The 26,091-nt window shown below is 41.6% G+C and overlaps 1 protein-coding gene across 5 annotated transcripts in view; it reads right to left on the minus strand.

The window, feature by feature from the left end:
- Positions 1-6,068: 6,068 nt before the first annotated feature.
- Positions 6,069-26,091, minus strand: part of TRPM1 (transient receptor potential cation channel subfamily M member 1) — a 144,364-nt gene continuing 124,341 nt past the window's right edge. For 3 of the 5 annotated variants that reach the window (XM_072148027.1, XM_072148022.1, XM_072148024.1), the window contains 7 exons: positions 25,073-25,324; positions 23,990-24,182; positions 18,628-18,648; positions 16,872-17,016; positions 12,163-12,365; positions 9,515-9,647; positions 6,069-8,339 (listed from right to left, as the gene is read on the minus strand). In XM_072148027.1, the coding sequence (XP_072004128.1) occupies positions 7,058-8,339; positions 9,515-9,647; positions 12,163-12,365; positions 16,872-17,016; positions 18,628-18,648; positions 23,990-24,182; positions 25,073-25,324 (2,229 nt within the window). In that variant the 3' untranslated portion in view covers positions 6,069-7,057. The remainder of the gene's footprint in view (positions 8,340-9,514; positions 9,648-12,162; positions 12,366-16,871; positions 17,017-18,627; positions 18,649-23,989; positions 24,183-25,072; positions 25,325-26,091) is intronic. The other 2 variants (XM_072148026.1, XM_072148023.1) reach the window with 1 other exon arrangement.

Genomic DNA, 26,091 nt, shown 5'->3' on the forward strand with positions numbered 1-26,091 from the left:
CCTCTGACACTGTGGGCCTCATAATCATGCTACCACTGTAGTTACGCCCCTGGCCCAGACAATTGACTTTTGCCTCTTTTTTGCAAAATGGATTCTATGTTTATGACAATATTGAAGCTGAGGCTTCTTCACCTTGTTTTGGTCCACCATTATAATTATCCTGTAAGAGTTTCCCATTCAGTTCCTGGAGCTGCAGGTCACGGGAGTCACAATGACAGAGGGGGGTTACAGATATTAATGACTGCTCCCTTCATTGTCAACTAACAGCATTTAGTTATTTAGCTATTTTCCCCACACATTCACAAGGCAGCACAGCTCATATGCGGTCCCGATGTGGGGGAACAGCCATGCATGAACCGTTGGACCTGTTTCTCCGTCCAGGTAAGCGCAGGGCCGAAGGGAACATGACCAGTGCACTGCACATGCGCGAGAAGTCAGCCAAGATTGCAGCAGGACAGGAAGCTGGTAGGCAGGGCCTGCTGCAACTACAGGGAAACATGAAGGAGGGGGTTAAGTGATGAAACCACTATGAGAAGGGGTGCCTGGTTGATTGCTGTGCCAAAAACCCCACACCATGACTGGAGGAAGGCTGTGGATATACCTTCCACAAAATTGTGACTTTACAAAGACATGACCAGCACACAGGACACCGGCCGTATATAGGTATATTTTGTAGTTTAAAGGTGCTTTGGCTGGTGACAGGTTCCCTTTAAGCTTAGTAGGCAGAGTGAAAATGGTAGCATATCACACTTTTTATTAAATATAGTGACATTGATGAATAAAAAAAAAATCATCAAAAATTCCTAAAATCTGTTTAATATGAAAACTTCTTTTAAGAAAGAGTTGATCACTGGTGATAGTTCAGAGATTCTTCTAGATAAATAGACCAAATAAGACCAAAAAGGCAATTTATATTAATTTTAATTATTACAGTGAACATGATCAGTGGCGTAACTACCGCCGTAGCAGCCGTAGCGTTTGCTACGGGGCCCGTGAACTTAAGGGGCCCGGGGACGCACAGCCGCATGTGCCTAAGCCGCCTACTCCCTCCCAAACAGTCTCCCATACGCCGGCCGACAAAGAGGACCGACCACCCACCGCGTGACTGACATAGTGCAATGCCCGCCCGAATACTATACTTCCCTCCCAGCCGCCGGCACAAGGAACCTCCGACCACACTGCCCGCCCCCACTGCACTATCGCCGCATGCGTCCGCCCACTGCATTTAGCCGCCCGCCCACCTAACTTGCTGCCTGCCCCCCGCACTTGCCATCCGGCCGCCCCCCGCACTTGCCAACCGCCCGCCCCCCGCACTTGCCATCCGCCCGCCTCCCGCACTTGCCAACCGCCCGCCCCCGCACTTGCCATCCGCCCGCCCCCCGCTCTTGCCAACCGCCCGCCTCCCGCACTTGCCAATCGCCCGCCCCCCGCACTTGCCATCCGCCCCCCGCACTTGCCAACCGCCCGCCCCCCGCACTTGCCAATCGCCCGCCCCCCGCACTTGCCATGCGCCCGCCCCCCGCACTTGCCAACCGCCCGCCCCCCCCGCACTTGCCATCCGCCCGCGCACCGCACTTGCCAAACGCCCGCGAGCCCACCTGCCTGCCCGAATGCCGAACCACCCAGCTGATGGCCTACACAGCCGCCACGCTGGACATCAAACAAGTAAGTACTATTATTTACATGCATCTGTGTACATATATATATATATATATATATATATATATATATACTTATGTATGTGTGTGTATATATATATATACTTATGTATGTGTGTGTATATATATGCTTATGTATGTGTGTGTATATATATGCTTATGTATGTGTGTGTATATATATGCTTATGTATGTGTGTGTATATATATACTTATGTGTGTGCGTGTATATATATGCTTAGGTGTGTGCATATATATATGCTTAGGTGTGTGCATATATATATGCTTATGTGTGTGCATATATATATGCTTATGTGTGTGCATATATATATGCTTATGTGTATGTGTGTGCATATATATATATGCTTATGTGTATGTGTGTGCATATATATATATGCTTATGTGTATGTGTGCATATATATATATGCTTATGTGTATGTGTGTGTGTATATATATATATATATATATATATATATATATATATATATGCTTGTGTGTGTGTGTTTGTATATATATATGCTTATGTGTGTGTGTGTGTATATATATATGCTTATGTGTGTGTGTGTATATATATATATGCTTATGTGTATGTGTGTGCATATATATATATATGCTTGTGTGTGTGTGTGTGTATATATATATATATATATATATATATTATATATATATATATATATATATATATATGCTTGTGTGTGTTTGTATATATATGCTTATATGTGTGTGTGTATATATTATATATAAATGCTGTATGTGTGTTTTTGTATATGGTGCGAATGTGAATGTATGTGAATGTATGCATGTGCTGTATGTGTGTACATGCTATACGTGTGTGTATATGCTATATATACTAAATGTATGTGTGTAAATGCTGTATGTACTGTATGTAAACACTGTATGTATATGTTGTGTTTATACTGTATGTATAAGTATACATATACACACTATATGTATATAATGTGTATGTACTATACAGTAAGTGTGCAAATTTGATGTGTATATACTGTATGAGTTTGTATATATGTGTATAAATGTATTTGAGTACGTAAATGTATGCATATGAGTGTATACATGTATGTATGTGGATGCGAGTATAGGATCTGTATAAATTTGCATATATCTTTTAAAGGGGAAGGGGGGCCCCATGCAGAAATCTGCTATGGGGCCCAGCCACAACTAGTTACGCCACTGAACATGATTGTAACTGCTGTAGGGCCCAAGATGTCGTGGACCTGACTAACTGGCAAGAATGTGCAGTGTTACCATATGAAGTTCTCTGATTCCAACATCTCAAGGAAACAATGGGGCTCACTTACAAAGGGTCCGCGGACCGCATTTTCGTCGGGCTTCCTGACGATTTCCGTTTTGCGCCACATTTAACTGGGGTTTTTGGCTGCACGCGATCAGATTTTTCATGCGACGCAAATCGGGGGCGTGGATGTCGGACAACCTGATGGATTTGGACTACGTGCGGGATTTAAAATTCAAATTGTGTCGCAAGACTTGCACTTACAAGCACCGGGAAGAAGAGGGTGAACTCCGACGGACCTCAGCAGGGAAAGTGACACATGCAGGAAATTTGGCGCACGAGCTACGTGAATCACGTCGGACCGTCCAGATCGCGACAGGACCGGGTAAGTAAATTTGCCACAATATTGTAGTTAGCCTTTAACACAATGGCCCACATTTATTAAAGTGTTTGCCTAGTTTTCTGTCTGACTTTGCAACACCAGAATATTCTACAAATAAAGGAGTGGCACATTTATTATAGTGACTCGACAGAACTGTGTCCAACGCTGTGGGGCTCACTTACTAAGGTCCCGCTGACCGCACTTTCATCAGATATCTCAACGATTTCCGCTTTGCGCCACTGGGACAGGGTTTAAAAGGGGTTTTTGGTGCACGCAATCGGATTTTGGCGCAATCACGCCGGCTTTCATGTGACACAAATCGGGTGAGGTTGGCGGGCAGTCAGACGATCCGACAGATCCGTACAGATTCGAACTCGCATGTACCAGGAAGGAGAAGGTGAACTCCCGTGGACCTGAGCAGGGAGCGACACATGCAGGATATCGGGCGCACAATATCGTCGGACAGTCCGGATCGGGGAATGTGCAGGACCAGGTAAGTAAATGTGCCCCTGTATGTTAAAGGTGCACCAAAAAAAGTTGGTGCACACTTCCCGAGCAGTGTAGAGTGCGCAAGATTAATGTAGACCATGTAGCAGTATTCAATATTTTGGCGCACACTGCACATTAGTGAGGCAAACTGCACATAGTACAGTTTGTACTCATTTGGATAAATCTGGGCCATTATGTTTCCTTTTAGTACAGAAAAAGGCATATGAGTTACTAATTGCCAGGTGGCTCCTGTACTTGCTATTGTTTAATAGCAAGTATAGTAATTAGTGGCAATTGTGTTTTTACCACCAGCATACAGTGTGCATGGTGACCTTGAGGCCAGATGCCCAGAAGTGAGTTTGGTGCGAGAATAAAGCTCTATGCGCTAGTATCAGCCTAGAACCAGCCTAGTATCACTTGTCCAAACTCACTTGCAGGTAACTGGCTTTAGGCCGTAGACATAAAACATCCTGTGATCAGGGCCGGTTCTAGACAAAGTGGGGCCCCAAAATAAATCTTATGACCAGTCACAGTCAGTGACCCCCCCCACCCCTTAGTATGGTAAAACAAACTGTAATTTTGGAGAAAGATAGATGATAGGGAGATTGATGGGCAGCATGGTGGCTCAGTGGTTAGCACTACAGTCTTGCAGCGCTGGTCAACATCTGCAAAGAGTTTTTATGTTCTCTCTGTGTCTGCGTGGGTGTCCTCCGGTTTCCTCCCACACTCCAAAAAATTACTGGTAGGTTGATTAGATTGTGAGGCCCATTGGGGAGAGGGACCGATATTTTTTTGAAAGCAGACACTTGCCCCATTTTCAAAATTGCATCAAAGAGTTTATAGACAAAGGAGCTTTCATGCAACTTTGATTCGAACTGAAACATTTTACAAAAAAATACTTAAAATTTGACTTTGATGGCAACAAATGTGCTCCAAACAGAAAATATTTACCTTCACATCTCCTAAATGTAATACATGGACATGTGTAGAGTTCACAAATGTCCCACATTGATCTGTTCACATAAATAAATCCACATAATATCACTAAAACTGTAATAACTAGATATCTTCTTTTCAGCTAGAAATTTTTACACAGTCACAACCTGCAAAATATATCAATAAAACTGAATAAAAAGTAAAGGCGTCATAAAACCTATAGAATTTTGAAAGCAGACAACCAGGCGTTGCATTTGGCAATTAACATTCAAAATTTCCTCTAACATACCGGTATATACAAATCCAAAATACTTATATAAAGAAAATATACTTTCCTAAAACAGTAAGTTGTGAGGAGATCATACATACCCCACACCAATATATTCACCAAAATATGCAGCAAAGGGAACTGCAGAAAATTCACTCAGATCTATAATTGTATGTTCCTTACACAATGGTCACCCAAATAAATAACTATATATCCATAAACCTCTCTAATGAGATAATAAAAGTCACGTTTAGATGTGCGCCATTGTATTAACCGCACAATAACAGAACCCTCCAATAATGGAGGATGGTGTAAAATAAAAACTTTATTCCAGAACATGTGTGTGGTTTTGGTGTTACATATAACTTTATGGACATCTTCTGGGTCGCGGTGTTAATATATAATAGCGACATCAGGCGAAGAGGATCGAATGTCAATTTTCCCAACAAAAAAAACTATCACAAAATAAAAGGGAATAAGAGAGAAAGTGTGTTCTTAGATAGTTCTGCATAGAGAAGGGCTAAAAACATAAATATTAGTTGATATTATTCCTTCTCAAAATGTAGTAACATATAAAGTGATTATTTCCATTATCTGTGAGGTACAGCAGCTCCTGTGTGCAGCAAATTCTCCCTGCAGCCTGATAACTAAGAATCTGGAGCGGGGCATTTCAGGGGGCTGTATCTTTGGCTCTGTGACACCTAGAACCTCACTTCTTTTTTCCTATGAAAGAAGAGAGTCTCCTCTTTTATATGAATCTAAATTTGTGCTTCTAAAATGTAGGAAAACGGAGATAATAACTGTTGAACTGCCGTTGGGAGTGATTTTTATATATAAAAATGGCACCTGATATTCTAACTTTAAACCTGAATATCTCTGGATCCATAGCACCTAGAAACAAAATCCAAGATTCATTTGAAAGAAGAGATTGCCACCTTTGCCTACCCATAGTGCCGGTCCTGCCTGTGATGTTCATCGTATGCGGAGGAAAGTGCTCACCACAATTTTACTATGTGGCTCAGTCTTTCATAGTTTCGCCACTAACCATGAACCAAACTTTCTTTAAAAATAAAGACAACATATAGGAAGTGTGAAAATGTCTTTTATCAAAAATCACAGAAATTAGCATTTATTTTATATGAATTATGTTGAAAAACGTCCATTTAAAGAAAGTCTCTTTTGTTAGTCTGCTCTTGCTGACAGTTTCTGTAAATGCATCTAAGGTCCTACGCTTTACAGTAATATAACATGGCTTTTATTTTGTCATATACCATAGTCAGCTAGTGAGTGCCAAAAAGGCCAGCAGCAGAGTTCCCTAGAATGTCTAGGATTTAAGGCAGCATTAAATCAATGCCTTGTTTCTCTAAAAATAAGATCTTTCATTTTAGCCACAAACTAATGGCTAAATGGACACAGAAAATTAGAAAAGGTATTACCATTCTTCCATATCAGCATAAAATGACAAAAGGAAGGAGCCATTAAAGGGGTTGGCCACTTATTCCAAACTTTAACATTCTAAGAATGAGACCCTAATAGTGTCACCCATATAGTACTTACCCTGTTAAAGCTGGGGTTCACCAGTCCTAATGCCTGGGGCTCATGTGCACCACCAACAAGGTAAGTATAATATGGGTTACCCCATTAGTGTATTATACTTACCTTGTTAAAGTTTGAGATTAGTGGACAGCCCTTTTAAAGTTTCCATCAATATATATATATATATATATATATATATATATATATATATAGTAGAGGAGCCATGTTTTATGGTATTGCTTCAATGAATGAAGACATCTTGTATCTTAAAAACCATATTACTTTACTAGTGTCATACATACTAACTATTTATCAAGTCTAACTAATAAGAGGAGGTAAACTTCTTGGATTGAAGTTGTAATTCATCATTCATCAAATAAAAATTGTTAAATTTTCCCAAAATTTCAAAGTTATGTAATTTAAAATTTGGATCCAAAATGGAACTTTTTTTTTATGTGATAAATCATTATAATATTTAATTGTAATTGGTGTCCCTAATTCTAGTCATTCCCCCAAATGTAATTTCTATATGCACATTCACATTAACATTCAGTTTCTGTTGATGTACTCTCTCTTCTCTTTTGTGAGTCTTCTGTAGCACTTCCGCAGGCTACTACAATGTTCATGACACTACTGGCGTGTCCTGGTCGTTCTAGTTTATCCATTAAGGATCGGGCTTTTCTAGAATGACCATGTAAACTTTTTGATCTAGGAGAAGCAAAGTCAAAATTCCGTTCGGACTTTACAGAGAGTAAATTGTCTGTCTCTGTCCTTTCAGTGAAAGGTGCACAGGGGAAGGAGGCACTGTTTCCTATTTCTCCAGTGTCACTTTCATCTTCAGTATCTGTTAGCAGTGGTTTAAGCTCAGCCTGAACTTCAGCTTCAGAATCAATGTTGGGAAGTTCTGGATTTTCCTTCTGAGAAACATCTTGTAAACTAAACTCGTTGGTCCAATCTTCTACTGAAGGTGGACAAATTTGATCCATGATAGTGCTATACTCTGCTGTCCAGTTATTAACTCCACCAACTAGCTTACCAGCCTGGGTAAATATAAAACTTCTAGATTTTGTCATAGTTGTTTGACAAGTGTTATACGTTTGGGCAGGGTAATACCTTGCAGCCTTTGATTTCTCTAAGGGGTAGGATATGGTAGCTTCTAGTTTTGTCCTTTCAACTGTTAAATGAGAGTTAGAAAAGTCTGAAGCAGGTACTTTCACTATTGACTGGCCATTTACAATGATGTTGTTTGGTGCTACTGTTTCTACACAGGTGTCTTCCTTGTCAATTTGTTGTTTATCGCTTTCTGGAGTCCATCTATCAATACAAGAAACTGGTCTTGTTGTTTGAGAAACAAATCCTAAAGTCAAGTGACTCAAGTCTTTAGTGGCAACTGCATTGGCGCTTGAAGCATAACGTAGACTGGCCTGACGTGGCACTAGCTGGGTTTTTTGATCTTCTTCACCGGTTTTCATTCCAAATGAATAGGCTTTCCTCCGTGGCCCCAGTGCAGGGGACATAGAAACAGTGCTCTCCTCGCATGTTAATTCATCAGCCTCTACATGATATTTATATACACTGTTGCCATCAGAACTGTTCACACTGCCTTGTCTTAAAAGATAGGCTGCATCACAGTCTGAGGAAGCTCGTGAGCGTACATGAACTAATTCAGACTTATCTATTCCAACAAGTTTTTCAAGAGCATTCACCATTCTACCCGAAAGTTCTTCTAGCTGAGAAAGACGAAGATCAACAGTTTGAAGAGAAGCCTTCATAAAATGTTCCCGTTCATTGACTTCTTCCAGTCTCATGGACATATTTTCAACCCTGAAAAATGAAACAGAAAATTCACAAAGATAAATAAAAGTCATCAGATAAAGTACAACATGCTGTTCTTCTGTAGCATTCGCAGATGAAAGAGAACAAATAATACTGTAAGGATTGCTACCTCAGGCATAATGCATCAATTAAGATATCAGTAAAAATCTCCTTAAGGAGACTTTGCAAATTAAGGCCGCCTTTCAGGTGGAGACTTACAGCTATTCACTGGGGGATTCTGGGAAATATGCAAATATGTTTTCCATGAATGGATAAGAAAAACATTGCCTCTTTGAGCTACCCTTTAAGGCAGCACCCTTAACGTCAAGCATGACTATCAAGAAGCCTAGTGACATGATGTGGGATTAAATCCCAACAGGTATATTTATTCCAGAAGGAACAAATTCCCAATTGTAGACAATACTGTTTTGATGTCTTTGCATCTCATTATTACAGTGTAGGGACCTGATTCAGCTGAGGCTTTTGACTAGGGTCAGCAAGTAAGCCACATGCCTGCCATACTTAATTATCAGAGTCTCTGTAAGAAGAGCTCTTACTCCCTTACCCTAGTCATTCAAAAATCCCTTCCTGCTCAGTAGCCTGGTCCTCCGTCCATAAAATGGCAAAAGATCCCATGAACTATTATCCCTCTCCATTGTCCTGTAAACTATCTGTGGAGTGATCTCCTTTCTTGTTACACCGCCTTTCTGTTAAATCTTTGTCAGTCTTCTGCTGCTCGGCTGAGAAGGCTCTGAATTTCATTCAGTGCTTTTCAGTTGGTAGTCTAAACTTTGTTCCATTGCTGAACTGCTTGAAATCTGTAACCTTTGCTAAAAACCAGTAAGGGTCTCATAACAGCTCCCTGTGACATGGCAGTGACAAACTATGTAACAGGGAAAGAAGATCACTGCACAGGACGTTGTAGGTGAGTGAGTGCTCATTGGAGTATATGGTCATATGCCCTTCCTCTCTTGCCATCTTATCCAAGGGAGCAGCAGGCTGGAACCCTGTAAGTTTACACAGCAACATTAGACCAGTTGTGAAGAATACACTTTCAGTGTCATCATATTGCGCTTTTAACTTCAAGAGGTCATATATTTCTATAGAAATTATTGTCTGTAAAATGAATTTATAATTTTATAATATAGAGAGAGAAATGTCATGGTGGGTATTTCTCGAAATACCTTTCTGAGGTAACCCGTATCCGCTCATCATTTGAGGACTGCTGCTCATCTTCCTTCTCTTGAAAATATTCCTCTACACACTGCTCTTCAAACTCATAGAGTTTCTTCAGTTCTTCATCATTCAGAAACAGCTCTGCAGAGTAGAGAACAGATTCGCTGCATCAGCAAAATATTATGGGGTTTATTTACTAAGGGTTGCACTGCTCACTTTCGTCAGACTGTTCGCCGTTTTCGGGATTTGCGCAGCTTTGATGGGTATTTAACAGGGATGGACTTTTGGATGGACATTTTTCCCAATGTGCCGCTTGCATACAATAATATCATACAAATGTCATTTGGAGCAGGAATAAAACCCGTAATAACAGAGCCCACTAGAAAACGCCACAAATGGGATTTTTTTTTTTCAATTTCACTGCACTTGGATTTTTTTTTCCAGATTCCAGTACTGTACATTGCATGGAATATTAAATTCACCACTAAAAGTAAAATTTGTCCCGCAGATAACAAGAACTAACACATCTCTGCAAACGTAATAATAATAAAGTTATTGCATTTGGAATGAGAGGAGTAAAAAACAGGGTTAAAGGCATTTTGTAAAGTTATATAATAATGCCATAATAATGTTTGGTTCAATGCGCATGGATTTTAATCACTATATAAAATGCACAGAGCTGCCGGTGGCTTAAAAATGATAGCGGCGCATCTTGGTGACAAGTACCAATGCACATATGTGCAAATTGTTATCGCTATGGTTTCATATTTGTTATATATTTTATTTGAGAAGGTGAAATGGTCTTGTGGTCTTATGAAGGCATACCTTTACCCTATAGCAGTAATGGTTAAACTTTTAAAGGCTGGGTGCCCAAACTAAAACCAAAACCCACTTATTTACAATCAAGTGCCAACTTGACAATTTAAACAGTAACTTATTGCTCCCTGTTCTTCCACAACATTCAATCGTATTGACCCCCTGAGTACACCAATATAGTTGAAAGCAGGAGGGCAAATTCAGACATCATTATACACTCACCGGCCACTTTATTAGGTACACCATGCTAGTAACGGGTTGGACCCCCTTTTGCCTTCAGAACTGCCTCATTTCTTCATGGCATAGATTCAACAAGGTGCTGGAAGCATTCCTCAGAGATTTTGGTCCATATTGACATGATGGCATCACACAGTTGCCGCAGATTTGTCGGCTGCACATCCATGATGCGAATCTTCCATTCCACCACATCCCAAAGATGCTCTATTGGATTGAGATCTGGTGAGTGTGGAGGCCATTTGAGTACAGTGAACTCATTGTCATGTTCAAGAAACCAGTCTGAGATGGTTCCAGCTTTATGACATGGCGCATTATCCTGCTGAAAGTAGCCATCAGATGTTGGGTACATTGTGGTCATAAAGGGATGGACATGGTCAGCAACAATACTCAGGTAGGCTGTGGCGTTGCAACGATGCTCAATTGGTACCAAGTGGCCCAAAGAGTGCCAAGAAAATATTCCCCACACCATGACACCACCACCACCAGCCTGAACCGTTGATACAAGGCAGGATGGATCCATGCTTTCATGTTGTTGACGCCAAATTTTGACCCTACCATCCGAATGTTGCAGCAGAAATCGAGACTCATCAGACCAGGTAAAGTTTTTCCAATCTTCTACTGTCCAATTTCGATGAGCTTGTGCAAATTGTAGCCTCAGTTTCCTGTTCTTAGCTGAAAGGAGTGGCACCCGGTGTGGTCTTCTGCTGCTGTAGCCCATCTGCCTCAAAGTTCGATGTACTGTGCTTTCAGAGATGCTCTTCTGCCTACCTTGGTTGTAACGGGTGGCAATTTGAGTCACTGTTGCCTTTCTATCAGCTCGAACCAGTCTGCCCATTCTCCTCTGACCTCTGGCATCAACAAGGCATTTCTGCCCACAGAACTGCCGCTCACTGGATGTTTTTTCTTTTTCGGACCATTCTCTGTAAACCCTAGAGATGGTTGTGCGTGAAAATCCCAGTAGATCAGCAGTTTCTGAAATACTCAGACCAGCCCTTCTGGCACCAACAACCATGCCACGTTCAAAGGCACTCAAATCACCTTTCTTCCCCATACTGATGCTTGGTTTGAACTGCAGGAGATTGTCTTGACCATGTCTACATGTCTAAATGCACTGAGTTGCCGCCATGTGATTGACTGATTAGAAATTAAGTGTTAACGAGCAGTTGGACAGGTGTACCTAATAAAGTGGCCGGTAAGTGTAGCTTCTCTCTAGGGTCTCTCTGTACTGGAAGAATCATGGGGCCATCAAAAGATAATCTGGCCCTGTTCACACCTTCTCACTCTTTCTGCAGTTCTAATCAGTCAAGGATGTGTCATCTTAAAAGAGCATTGAAAGCGGCAGGAAGATTCCAGTCCTGTCTGCTAAACTCTGTCCTGGGGCAACAACCTGTACCTGCGTACTCATCATTTAGATATCTTGACCTATGTGATATGGTATAAAGATATTTTCTGTAGCAAAGAATCAAAGCAAATTCTATGACAAAATAGGGACAAAATAGTGGATATAAAAAAATTTCCCAAATTTCCAAACCAGCCTAATATCCCTCTAATAATACAAAGGAAGACAGAGAAAAGATGGTCACTTCATATCTGGATAACTTACTTAGCCCTCTATCTCGCTCATCTTGTTCTCCTTCTTGTATCTTTCTGCAGCGGCAACAAAGGCGCTTTAGGATGATGTACAAGTGGCTGAAGATTATCATGGGAGGTGGCAAAACAGGCCTGTCGTGAAATGTCATAATCAGCTGGTAACGCTGGAACTTCCACACTTGGTTTGAAATTGACTTTACTTCAAAAAATGTATTGCTGAAAATAAAAACAATAAATCTTATTGATGCATAGCTGTCATTACAGCTGACATGATAGTAAACAGTTTCTGTGTTTGGTGACCTGAAATCTATCCATGTACATTAGAGCTACATAGTTTAAATTAGTTGGTGTTTTGCTTTTGGAGAAACATGAGGTGGGTGCTCGCCAAGTGAAATGAACGCACTGCATGATAGTGACATAAGATGCAATGGGCACTATTGTACCAATCTCATATCCAGGGGGCACCATCCACAAGGCGAGTTGAACCAGGTTGCACCTGCAGCAAGATGTGGGGGCTGCAAGAGGGGTGCCGTCACCAGCTACAAAGCAGGACCTTACACTTAATAGTGTCTCTTCACACATTGGGGCACATTTACTTACCTGGTCCGTTCGCGATCCAGCGGCGCATTCTCTGCGCTGGATTCGGGTCCGGCCGGGATTCATCAATGCAGTTCCTCCGCCGTCCACCAGGTGGCGCTGCTGCGCTGAAGTCCGCTGGAATGCCTCGAAATACACCGGCCTACCCAGGATGAAGGTGAGTGAAATTTTCGCGACACAATTTTTTTTTTAAATGCGGCGGTTTTTCCGAATACGTCGGGTTTTCGTTCGGCCACGCCCCCCGATTTCCGTCGCGCGCATGCCGGCGCCGATGCGCCAAATTCCGATCGCGTGCGCCAAAAACCCGGGGCAATTCAGGTACAATCGGCGCAAAACGGAAATATTCGGGTAACACGTCGGGAAAACGCGAATCGGGCCCTTAGTAAATGACCCCCATTATGTCAGCATAGGTGTGAAACACTGCATGCAGAAACCATCTACCAAAAAACTTACTTGATATATAAATACTGCATGAGGGGGTGCCATCTATAGCTCACTTCATGCCGCAGAATGTTTAGGTTCACTCGTGATCATATCAAGCTTTCTGCTAAGTATCGTAGCCATGCTTGTCAATAGCAGATTATATTACGGACAATTGGGGTGGTAGCCAAGTGCCTCAGGCTACTAAAGGGCCCATGGCCACTCAAACCACCGACCAAGTTTGACACTGGCGTAAAGAGATAATAAAGAGAGGACCTTCCAGCCCTAAGAGGACATCTTCAACTGGGATCAAAGATTGTAAACCAAGAACACTGACATACTGGTGTGTGCCCTCTCTGCTAGGATCTGCTCTTCTTTTAGCTTCTTATGCTCTCTTCTTTAGCATCTTATCGTCTTTAGCGTCTTAGGGTTTTAAACTATGCAAACACAGGTCTACATAGATGTTAATGGAGCCTGGAACCCCCAGGCTCATTTGCATATTTGTAAAGCCTTTCTTTTTTTAAAGGGGTGCTTCCTCTGAGACAGGATTCTTAAATATTCTTAGGATAACAAAATAACACATTCTCTAATTCAATGTTATTAACAAAGATCCAGCTTTCACAGATAAAATTCCAACCTGTCTCTATCAGTGTATCTATGATGTATACAATTTTGGTTGCCCTGGGATAATCTTCTGACTATGGTCGGGCAGGGCAGATTCTTCTCATGAATAGCTTCTCCTATCTGCACACTGCAGTGCTCTCTCCATCCAGCCCCTCCCCCTGAGGGGCTGCAAGAGCTCACACACAGACACTTCCTGCCAGACACAGATAAGATAGGGTCTTTATCCATGGGTGGTAGGCACTGTGTGTGTGTAGATGAGATGTAGCAGAGCTGAAGTGTGTCATTGAGTGTTATATCCATCTCTTGGATCTCTCTTCTCTAATCTGTCTCATCTCTCTTTTTCTTTGTGTCAGATACTTGTAGACTTTTCAGAATGTAAATTAAAGTTTAGATAAACTCTGTACCCTGATAATCTAAGCACTTTGGCAGCACACAGCATCTCATAGCACAAAGGTATCGTGTAGTTTTATGAAGTTTCATATGTTTTATGAAGTTTTATGAAGTTTCATGAAGTTTTGACACCATTATGTCAGCGGGCTTGGTTTGCAATCCTTGGTTCTGGTGATAAATTTCCTATAAATCCTCATAAATGTATGCTCACTCTTGACACAATTGTATTCAATAGCTCTTACAGAACCTTGGAAGGTAATTTTCATAATAGGGGGCCCATGCACCCCTAGTGCTTTTTGTCCTGCAGCTCAATGCATCAGGGATCACTATTATGCATGGGGTTTAGTCCAAAGCAAACAGTGGTCTGGTAAATGGTCTGCGTCTTTTAGGACAGGACATGGCTTTCTGAAACCGGACATAAAAAAGGACTGACTATTTATATGGTATATTAGGATAGTACCCTATGGTTCACGGATGGCCTGACCCATAGTAAAAATAAAAGAAATGCATTTCTCAAATGCTTTACATTCACACTAGTTACATGCATGTATACACCAAAGCAAACAGCAGATGGCAGGATTTGACATGAATTATTTTTTGCCTTTTGAACTGTCTCCATTAGAATCATTAGGCTTAGTGGGGCTGTACAGCACTTTCTTAATAAGCTTATGTACCATCTGCTTTCTCTTAAACAGTAACTGTCTGTTTTCTGAGGGTCGCCAAGTAAATTCTAGGAAAAACTATTTAGTTTGACATTTGGCTCTTCTGTGAAATACAGGGAGTGAGTATCATCCATCAGAAGAGATTATCTTGTTTAGAGATGGCAGTAAGGCCTGCTAAAGAAAAATAATTCTTACTGGTTCTTGTCCCATGTCCCAAGTCCCAGATTATATAGATCATGCTGCAATTTCACTAATTCATCCCTGTACATAAAAGGTAAAGTCTGCTACAAATATACAACATATATGAAATACTGTGGATTTCATTTTTCCATATTGCTTTTTTCACTACATGATGTGTGACATTTACAGGACCTATCATCCAGAAGAAGGCAACTGTTCTAAATTAAGATTGAGGGGGAGATTCATCATTAGTCCTATGTAGTTTCTTGGCGTATAATTGTTGCAAATTTTTACATAAATATCGTTTTTGTGGGCTTTTTAGCAAGAAAAAAAAACGCAAAGTGTGCAACACCACATTTATCAACTGAGAATTTTCAAAAGAACGAATTTAATCGCAAAACTACACCACATTTGCCCAATTTTGCTCAATTTTGTGTTTGAGGTATCTGAGAATTTCCTGTGCAAAAACATCGCAATAAGGCAGAAATTGAGCAGATTTTAAACATACGTGCACACACAGCTGATACTCACAACGGGAGGCATTTATCACTGCACATACACCGGACTATAAATCAGACTGGTGGAAACCTAACAGTCTAATATATAGACAACTGCTCAAAATCCTGCCTAATGATAAATCTCCCCCTTAGGCTACATTCACACTGCCGTTGCCCGCCCGAACCGTACCGGGCAACGGCAGTGCACAGGGAGAGGAGGAGGAGGTGAGCGCAGCTCACCTCCGCCCCTCTCCATAGAGATACATGGCGCATGGCGCCGTATTACGGGAAAAGATAAGACAGGTCCTATCTTTTTCCCGGGTACGGAGCGGTACGGTGCCGCACGTGTGCTGCACCGTACCACTCCCGTAGGGCGCCGTGCGCCCATTGCCGTCTATGGAGGACGTATATTGGCCGTATATACGTCGGCCGTATATACGTCCATACGGCAGTGTGAATGAAGCCTTAGACTGCATTTAGGTCTATACAGACTACCATAAAGTACTACAGTACAGTACACCCTTAACTGACTGCTGTTCCTACTTAAAATACAGTATAAAGGAGAAATCCCTGACGATTGTGCAGCAATCATGTAACCAAGCCCATGCATTACAGAATACAACACAATAATAACCTGCCGTCCTTGAAAATGCCCACACTTTTTTTTGCCTTTCTATTTGCCAATATAGACTCATCCCCACCTCGATAGGTTGTCCCTTTACATAACACCATAGTTACTTAAAGTAGCATTCTTCACCCAAAACAGCTTAGTAGGATATAAATATCATTTAAATGAAGTGATGAACACAGACTGTTAGCAGTTCATATAGAACCTAGAATAGAACTCTGCTATGATGTGCGTATTTCATTATCTGTAATGTATGGAGAAATATGAAGAGCCATCTTTCTTCGAACCAGTTCTACTGGGAAGGCTCTGTGACTTCTGAATTACTCTAAATTTACCTTAAATTTATTTTACCACAGTTTTCTGCATTTTATGGTAAATCTGATTTTTGTAGGGTGGTTGGCTACCAGGGTCTACATAGTGCAAAGCCAACCGGCTTCTTATTGACTTGCTGGTAACCACATCCAAAGCATGCTTTTGTGGAACATCATTTACCATGACTCCACACAAGCAAACATACTTGGTCAAAAAAATTTCTTCCTTTTACCAAGTCTGAGCTTTTTAAAAATTGTTCTTCATTTTTTTAAATGTATTTCCTCTAGAGTTGAAACATTCCACAATATATTCAAACAACAGCCCATGTCATGGAGTGAAGCATGCAAGATATAGCGTCTCTGAATGCTGGAGCACTATTACAGTTATGCTATTCATCTATTGAAAAACTTACTTGAACACTGCTATCAGCAAATTTACTAAGAGGATGTTTGCCACCAACAAATAACATGCCATGATGGCTGGAGTGAGCCAAGCGCCAGGAATACAAGGAGGAAGTCGTTTTCCATCATCATCATAAAGGTTTTCGCCACAGGGAGCTGGAAGGTAAAGTAATAAATATTACATGAATGTCCTGTGAGTTGTTTTATTCTACTATGCTTGAATGCTATGGGGCAGACTTATCAAGTGTGCTAGTCCTTCAGCCAAAGAAAATTCAGATCAAAGACTATTTTCCCTTCATAGCCATTCTAGGAGCTTCAGTGCCATGATATCACTTGGTCTTGATACATATAATGTACGAATATCAAATACGGCATAATTTATACTACAATATAAAGCTGCACTTCTTCTACTGGTTGACATCTAACCCCTTTCTTAAGAGGTTTACTACTTTGACCTTTAGTGACTTGATATAAAGTTTGCTAAAGTTTGATATAAAATTGGCAGCACCAATAGTCTCTATAAAAACGTCTGACATTTCAATATTATTTGTCAAAGATGGAATAAAAGGGCAAATCATTTTTAATAAATTGAATGCTTTATGCTCTCTTTTTTGGCAGCCAGGATTTTATATTTTACAGAAAACCCCACGGGGGCTTGGATAGGGGTAGGAAACAATAATATAATGGGGCTCATTTACTAAGGGTTCGAATCGCGCATTTCCATCGGGTTTCCCAAATTTTCCGATTTGCGCCGAATTGTCGGCTCTCACGAGACAGAAATCGGGGGCGTGGCCGTTGGAAAACCCAACGGATTCTGAAAAACGTCGGAATTTAAAAAAGAATTTGTGTCGCAAGAATAGCACTCACATACACCGAGACAGATGAGGTGAACTCCGGCGGACTTCAGCGCAGCAGGGACACCTAGTGGACATCGGGTGCACGACTTTAGTGAATCCCGGCACAACATGAATCAGCGGCAGAGAAGGCGCTGCTGGATCGCGCTGGACCGGGTAAGTAAATCTGCCCCAATGTTCTTAACCTGCTCTCTGATCTCATTGCACTGCCATGGTAGGAAGATAATGCAGCCAGTGGTTTGCTGTAGCAGGTCCAGGCCAGTGCAAACAGTGAGACCACGACACTTCAGAAGTGGGGAGCAGGAGCAGTGAGAGTACACTTTTATCTTATCCCTGTCTGCTCTTAAATCAGAAACCTACTTTAAAATGCAAATCTATGCTGGGAATTGCATAATTACAAATTCTACCATTGGTTTTTGAATTGCTAAGACTATGTTAACATTTCAAGTTTGACAAGATACAGTTATGTATGTTCATGTTTTAAAGATTTGTAATTAGCAAATAATAATATCTGAAATATCAATACAAATCTCAAAAAGTCCATTTTTCAACCTTGTCATTGCATTACATTATATTTTGAAGCTAAAACATTAGGCGTCATGTGGGGTCTTTAACTCTATGATGACTCTTCCTTGCCCGAGGGAAGAAGATCCTTGGCCATGTGTTGTGAGCAGCTGTGTTATGATTTAATGATTTACATACGTCACTTCTTAAACATTAGACTAATGTCCTATATTGTCTGCTTATAATCAAACATTCATGCTTAGTTACAAATAGGCTCTCACAGATAAAAGGGGCAGTGGGGAAAGGGTTGAAATACAAAAGCACTAGATAAATTAACAGCACTTAAAGATTAGATCTGTATGTTTTTTGTGTTTCACTAAAATTTGAAACAAAACCAAATTTTACTTACGGTTTATCTCCATTGCGTACACTGCGTAGGGGGGAAAAAGAATGTAAGAAAGCGAAAACTAATAAGCTTATTATACAAAATACACATACATAAAAACAGTTTTGTGATGTATACAGTTGTGACCTTATTTGTTTGTAGAATGACCTTTCTTTTTTAAACACTACAAGATGAATGAAAAATTATCCGCAACGGACATCGATGATTGTGTAGGTGAAAATGCATCCATTGTCGTTTTATTTATTTACTAGCTGTAGCCCACGGAATTGTCCAGGATAGTAAATTACTGCTCTAAGAGTATCACAGATGATGTAAGCGTCGCAATTGGAAACATATTACCTAAAGCATAAGCTGCCGTATACTAAGAATGATAATGACAGATTAATACTTCAGTCACAGCCAGAGCTGCATTCATCTAAGTTGATCTAACAGTACATAGATGATTGCAGGCCTGGATGTGACTGGAGTATATAATGGCAAGGATAAGACTACAGCTCTAGATGTGACTGGAGTATCACATATGATGCAAGTGGTGCAAATAAGAACATATTACCTCAAACATAAGCTGCCTAATACTAATAATGACAATGACAAATTGATACTCCAGTCACAACCAGGGCTGTGGGCATGATCTAACAGTAGATAGATGATTGTCGCTCTGGATTTAACTGAAATATCACACATGATATAAGCATCATAATTGGGAACATATTATCTCATGTTACCTCACATACTACCCCATATCACCTACATATTACCTGACATCAACCTTGCATACTACCTCAATATCACCTTTCATATTACTTCACATATGACCTCACAAATGACCTAAAATCACATCACATATTACCTTAGATATTACCTCATATAACCGAATGGTTGTGATTGGTTGCTAACTGCCACAGCAGCCAGTAGGCAATGGCTCCTGTAGATGGTGGCTAATAAGGTATATTGTAGAAAGTTTGTTGGTGAAATTTCGACTCAAAACCTAGTCTATGAACTTCCCTGTGTCACAGGGAGCGGAAGTACAAAATGTGGTGATTGTAAATGTGACTGCAGATTCCTTTAGTGGACATACATACATACACACATGTAAAAGGGGATGTATGTAAAAGGGAGGCATCTGGGGTGGACGTTTCATTAAAAGGGAGCATCTGGGGTGGATATTTCATTAAAGGGGTCATTTGGGGTGGACATTTCATTAAAGGGAGGCATCTGGGGTGGACATTTCATTAAACGGTGCGGCACGGTGGCTGAGTGAGTAGCACTTCTGCCTTGCAGCACTGGAGTCCTGGGTTTGAATCCCACCCAGGTCAACATCTGCAAAGAGTTTGTATGTTCTCTCCGTGTTTGCGTGGGTTTCCTCCGGGTACTCCGGTTTCCTCCCACACTCCAAAAAAAAAGCCATACTATTGGGTTGTTTAGATTTTGAGCCCCTTTGGGGACAGGGACTGGTTTGACATGCTTTGTGCAGCGCTGCGTAATCTGTGTGCGCTATATAAATAAATAATAATTATTATTATAAATGGGGGCATCTGGGGTGGACATTTCATTAAAGGTGGGCATCTGCTGTGAACTGGGGCTTGGCTGACTGTGGACTGGGGGGCTGTCTAAATACTGAGTGGGCACATACTGGGCCTATCTATATACTGAGTGGGCACGTGCTGAGGCTATCTATATACTGAGTGGGCGTCTGCAAGGGCTATCTATATACTTAGTGGGCATGTGCAGGGGCTATCCATATACTAAGGGGACATGTGCTGGGGCTATTTATATGCTGAGTGCACATGCAGGGGCTATCTATATAGCGAGTGGGCACGTCCAGGGGCTATCTATATACTGAGTGAGCATGTGCTGTAGCTATCTATATACTAAGTGGGCGTATGCATGGGCTATCCATATACTAAGGGGACATGTGCTGGGGCTGTTTATAGACTGAGTGGGCACATGTAGGGACTATCTATATATGGAGTGGGCATATTCCGGGGCTATCTATATACTGAGTGGGAATGTTCTGGGGCTATCTATTTACTGAGTGGGCATGTGCTGTGGCTATCTATATACTGAGTGGGCATGAGCTGAGGCTATCTGTATACTGAGTGGGCACTTGCAGGGGCTATCTATATACTAAGTGGGCACTTGCAAGGGCTATCTATATACTACGTGGGCATGTGCAGGAGCTATTTATATATTGCATGGGCATGTGCAGGGGCTATCTGTATACTGAGTGGGCATGCACAGGTGCCATCTATGTACTGAGTGGGCATGCGCAGGTGCCATCTATGTACTGAGTGGGCATGTTCAAGGGCTATATATCAACCTGCATGGGCTATATACACTCACCGGCCACTTTATTAGGTACACTATGCTAGTAACGGGTTGGACCCCCTTTTGCCTTCAGAACTGCCTCAATTCTTCGTGGCATAGATTCAACAAGGTGCTGGAAACATTCCTCAGAGATTTCGGTCCATATTGACATGATGGCATCACACAGTTGCTGCAGATTTGTCAGCTGCACATCCATGATGCGAATCTCCCGTTCCTACACATCCCAAAGATGCTCTATTGGATTGAGATCTGGTGACTGTGGAGGCCATTTGAGTACAGTGAACTCATTGTCATGTTCAAGAAACCAGTCTGAGATGATTCCAGCTTTATGACATGGCGCATTATCCTGCTGAAATTAGCCATCAGATGTTGGGTACATTGTGGTCATAAAGGGATGGACATGGTCAGCAACAATACTCAGGTAGGCTGTGGCGTTGCAACGATGCTCAATTGGTACAAAGGGGCCCAAAGAGTGCCAAGAAAATATTCCCCACACCATGACACCACCACCACCAGCCTGAACCGTTGATACAAGGCAGGATGGATCCATGCTTTCATGTTGTTGACGCCAAATTCTGACCCTACCATCCAAATGTCGCAGCAGATATCGAGACTCATCAGACCAGGCGACGTTTTTCCAATCTTCTACTGTCTAATTTCGATGAGCTTGTGCAAATTGTAGCCTCAGTTTCCTGTTCTTAGCTGAAAGGAGTGGCACCCGGTGTGGTCTTCTGCTGCTGTAGCCCATCTGCCTCAAAGTTCGACGTTCAGAGATGCTCTTCTGCCTACCTTGGTTATAACGGGTGGCGATTTGAGTCACTGTTGCCTTTCTATCAGCTCGAACCAGTCTGCCCATTCTCCTCTGACCTCTGGCATCAACAAGGCATTTCCGCCCACAGAACTGCCGCTCACTGGATGCTTTTTCTTTTTCGGACCATTCTCTGTAAACCCTAGAGATGGTTGTGCGTGAAAATCCCAGTAGATCAGCAGTTTCTGAAATACTCAGACCAGCCCTTCTGGCACCAACAACCGTGCCACGTTCAAAGGCACTCAAATCACCTTTCTTCCCCATACTGATGCTTGATTTGAACTGCAGGAGATTGTCTTGACCATGTCTACATGCCTAAATGCACTGAGTTGCCGCCATGTGATTGGCTGATTAGAAATTAAGTGTTAATGAGCAGTTGACAGGTGTACCTAATAAAGTGGCCGGTGAGTGTATATACTCAGTGGGCATAAAAATGTTTTGGTAAAACAAATTGTCTATACAATGTTATGTATCAATGTGGGAATGGACGCCATTGGGGGAGGTGCACAAAAATCTTATTGGAGGCCCTGGGTACGGATATAAGGCTAATTTTCATGAAGCCATGTCTTAGGTTAAACCTGTCAGAAGAATTTGACAAACCAACCACTGCTAGTATGTTGTGAAGCAGATTTAAAGAGGACCTGTCACCCTGTAAGCAGCTCCTAGTGTTACCCCATATGTAGCAGTGGTAACGCTTTATTGAAACCTTCCGATAAGGCTAGTAAACACTGCAATACATAATGCTATGAATGTCGGACTGCTATAAGGTCCTCTGCTTCTCCCCTGGAATGCTCCTTCCATACCATAGGCTGGCGGTGAGTGCTGGGCTTCAAGTGGCAGTTACCACCTCCTAGTATTGTCCCCTCATGAATACACCAGGCCACAGCGCTATGTACTGCAGTGTTTTCTAGCTTTATCAGAAGGTTTCGATAAAGCTAGAAGTTTAACACTGCTACATCTGGGGCAGTGCTATGAGCTGCTTACTGTGGTAAGCAGCTCCTAGGGGGCTTATACAGGGTGACAGGTCCTTTTTAAAGCTTCAAGATTATGTATTTTTCATGGCCCAGTATGAGGGCATCATCCAGGAAACCAACTCTAAAGTGAGCTATAAATGAATTGTATAAAGTCATTGAGATGGAGACTATAGCACTTAAAGGGAACCTGTCACCAGAACACTGTTTTTAGGTCCTCCCACTTGCCCACAGTCAATACCAAACATATCTGAAAAAGGTTTTCATCAGATTTCTGGCTTGTTTCTTTCAAGCAATAACTTTTATAAAACTTTACCTGGCTCCCTGCCTAGTTTAATTTAAAAACCCCTCCCACCTCCCTCCGCTACATTGCTTCTTGCTCCGCCTCCCTGAATATTCTTGCAGACCTGTTCTTTCAATTCGTTGCGGAGGCTAAGCAACTCCCAACGGAGTTTGCATACCTGCATCCGCCTCGCTGACTACCAACCCTGTGCTGAACCTGGCGCATGGGCAGATAGAGTGGAGACCATCGGTTTCTTCTCCACTCCTTACTGCGCATGTCTGCGATCGGATGCGGACAGCGTAACCGCTCGAATCAATTGCTCGGCCCTCGAGAGTATGCAGGGAGGCGGAGACATGAAGCAATGTAGCGGAAGGAGGTGGGAGGAGTTTTTTAATTCAAAATCGAGGAGGACGAGTTGTTTTTGGAGGGGGCACTTACTTTGAGTAACAATGACCAAGCCCAGGGGGCGACAAGGCAGGGAGCAGGTAAAATTTTATGAAAGTCATTGCTTGAAAGAAACAAGACAGAAATCTAATGAAAACTGGTTTCAGATATGCTTGGTATTGACTGTGGGCACGTGTGAGAACTTAAAAATAGTGTTTTGGTGACAGGTTCCCTTTAAGTCAAACTCTCTGTGCCTCAGAGTGCCCTGTCTGCTGTGATTGACATAATTCACCAGACATTAGGATAGCCAATTAGTGATGTTTCTGGATGCAGGACCTCCGGTTCAGTTAAAGAGGCTTTCTACGGCAGGGAGAGCTTGACTTCAGTCACTTCCTTGACTTTATATAAATATTTACAACTGACTTCAAACTAGTTTTTCTAGATTTTGGCACTACACTGGGTCATGAAATAAATATAGTGCAGAAGACTAAGAATAACATGTACACATTGAATTTTACGCTCCAAATGAAAGCAGATAATCTGTTAATTTGGACTGATCATCTGCCTGGGAAACATCAAGTAGAGTCTTACTATGAACTCTAGTCTTACGGTCAATCTGGTCTGCAAACACCTCTCCGTAGATCATCCAGTATGGCATGTAAAAGATGTTGCGGGCTAGCCTCCATGATGGCTCCTCATCCGGGTGAAGAATGGCCTGCCTTGCCACGCCAAAACTCATCAACACAACCAGCATTATGATCACAAAATACAGCATATCAATCATCTATAAAACAGGAAATAAAACAAATTAATTTAAAGGGAACCAGCTATTCAAATTAACCAACGAAAATAAATACTTCATTAAAACTATGATTAAAAAGCATTACCCTTATCATTAAATGGTTCCTTTCCATGACTACAATGTTACAAAAAAACTCACTTCGTATACTTATATGCAACACACCTGAGGTAAGTCCAATCATAGGAAGAGAGTCCTGCATATTCAAGAGATTTCCTGAGTATGGGGTGAGGAGCAGGTGAGAAAGAAACAGTGGATCTCTGTAAATTTGGCTCTGCTACATTATTAACCACTTTCCCAGGGGCTGGCTATATGAAGACAAATCAACCTTGCTTCTTCAGCCCTCCCTCAGGAATTCTCTTCAGCTGAGTTAGCAATGAAAGTGTCAGTAAGGAGGGTGGGTTTGCTTGCCTGTATACTGCAGCTGCCCAGCTCCATAACTGGAACAGAAGACATCAGTAAAATCTTTCTTAGAAGAATGGTGGCTTTAATCTCATGGATAGAGGCTTCAGTGGAACATGTAATAAGACCTCTAAAATGTACTGTGTGTGGATTGTGGGATATGTCACTGGTGATATTTTTATGATTTAAAAAAATCAATTGAAAAAAAACAATGGTATTTTCAAACAAGCTTTACACCATATCAAATAAAACTAATCTGTGCAAGCAAAGGGCAAACATTGGGGCAGATTTATCAAGCTGTCTGCAAGTCAGAATATTTCTAGTTGCCCATGGCAACCAATCACAGCTCCCCTTTAAAATATTCATGAGCACTGGTAAAATGAAAGCTGAGCTGTGATTGGTTGCCATGGGCAACTAGAAATATTCTGACTTTCAGACACTTTTTAACATTTTAAACAATTTTGCTTGGTTACCATTTTGCCAATCATCATGACGTAGGGACCCAGGTACTTGTTGACTCCAAATATATCCAAGACTCGGATATACCAAAAAATAATATCCACACAGTATATTACTCTTCCATAACCCATGTATGGTTGATTTTGTAGTCTAAGAATGGCTCCAATTATAAATACTGAAATGGCCACAAGATCCGTAATATTCCAATATTCTTGTAACCAGACCTTTATTTTCTGGCTCAGCTTTCCTGGTTCAGACATTAGAATCTGCAAAAAATATAGTAAAACACATATAACAGTATGACTTACAGTTTATAATGAATTATGATAACAACACTAATAAATCTGTTTTACTTCTCTGCTTTAAAAGTGTTTGAATCACAAGAAACTTCTAGTGCTAACTAAGAAACCTCTATAGCAGTGGTGGCGAACCTATGGCACGGGTGCCAGAGGCGGCACTCGGAGCCCTTTCTGTGGGCACCCGGCCATCGCCCCAGCACACCAGACAGGACTCAAAAATTCTTCCTGCAGTTCCAAGCAACTTAAAAGATGCTGCTTTCAGTCATATATTAAAGTGATACTTACAGTATTTCACTACTTGGGACTGTAGGAAGAGGGAGAAGGTGTAGACAGGATCTAATTATCTTTGGAGGACCTTCTGTTGGCCCCTACAGATCTACAGAGGGACACTGGAAAGAAGCTAAAATAATGCAAATTTTCCATCTTGTCCTCAGGAGGCCAATATGATTGAAAGTTGTTGAAGAACAGGGAGCAATAAGTTACTGCTTTAATTTTTGGTCGGCACCTCACAATAAATATGGGGGTTTTGGGTTGCAGTTTGGGCACTTGGCCGCTAAAAGGTTCGCCATCACTGCTCTATAGCCACCACCCTTTACAATTACTATTATCTGATATCAGAGCCTCGGCCCCAAACAGTGATTGGATCAGAACTCTGAAATCTGGACAAAATAGAGAAGCAAGTGAGCAATGTGAGTAGAGGTAGAATCTATAGATAACATCATATTAGGTATCGA

The sequence above is a fragment of the Engystomops pustulosus genome, chromosome 4 (assembly GCF_040894005.1).
Source record: "Engystomops pustulosus chromosome 4, aEngPut4.maternal, whole genome shotgun sequence".
Classification (NCBI taxonomy): domain Eukaryota; kingdom Metazoa; phylum Chordata; class Amphibia; order Anura; family Leptodactylidae; genus Engystomops; species Engystomops pustulosus.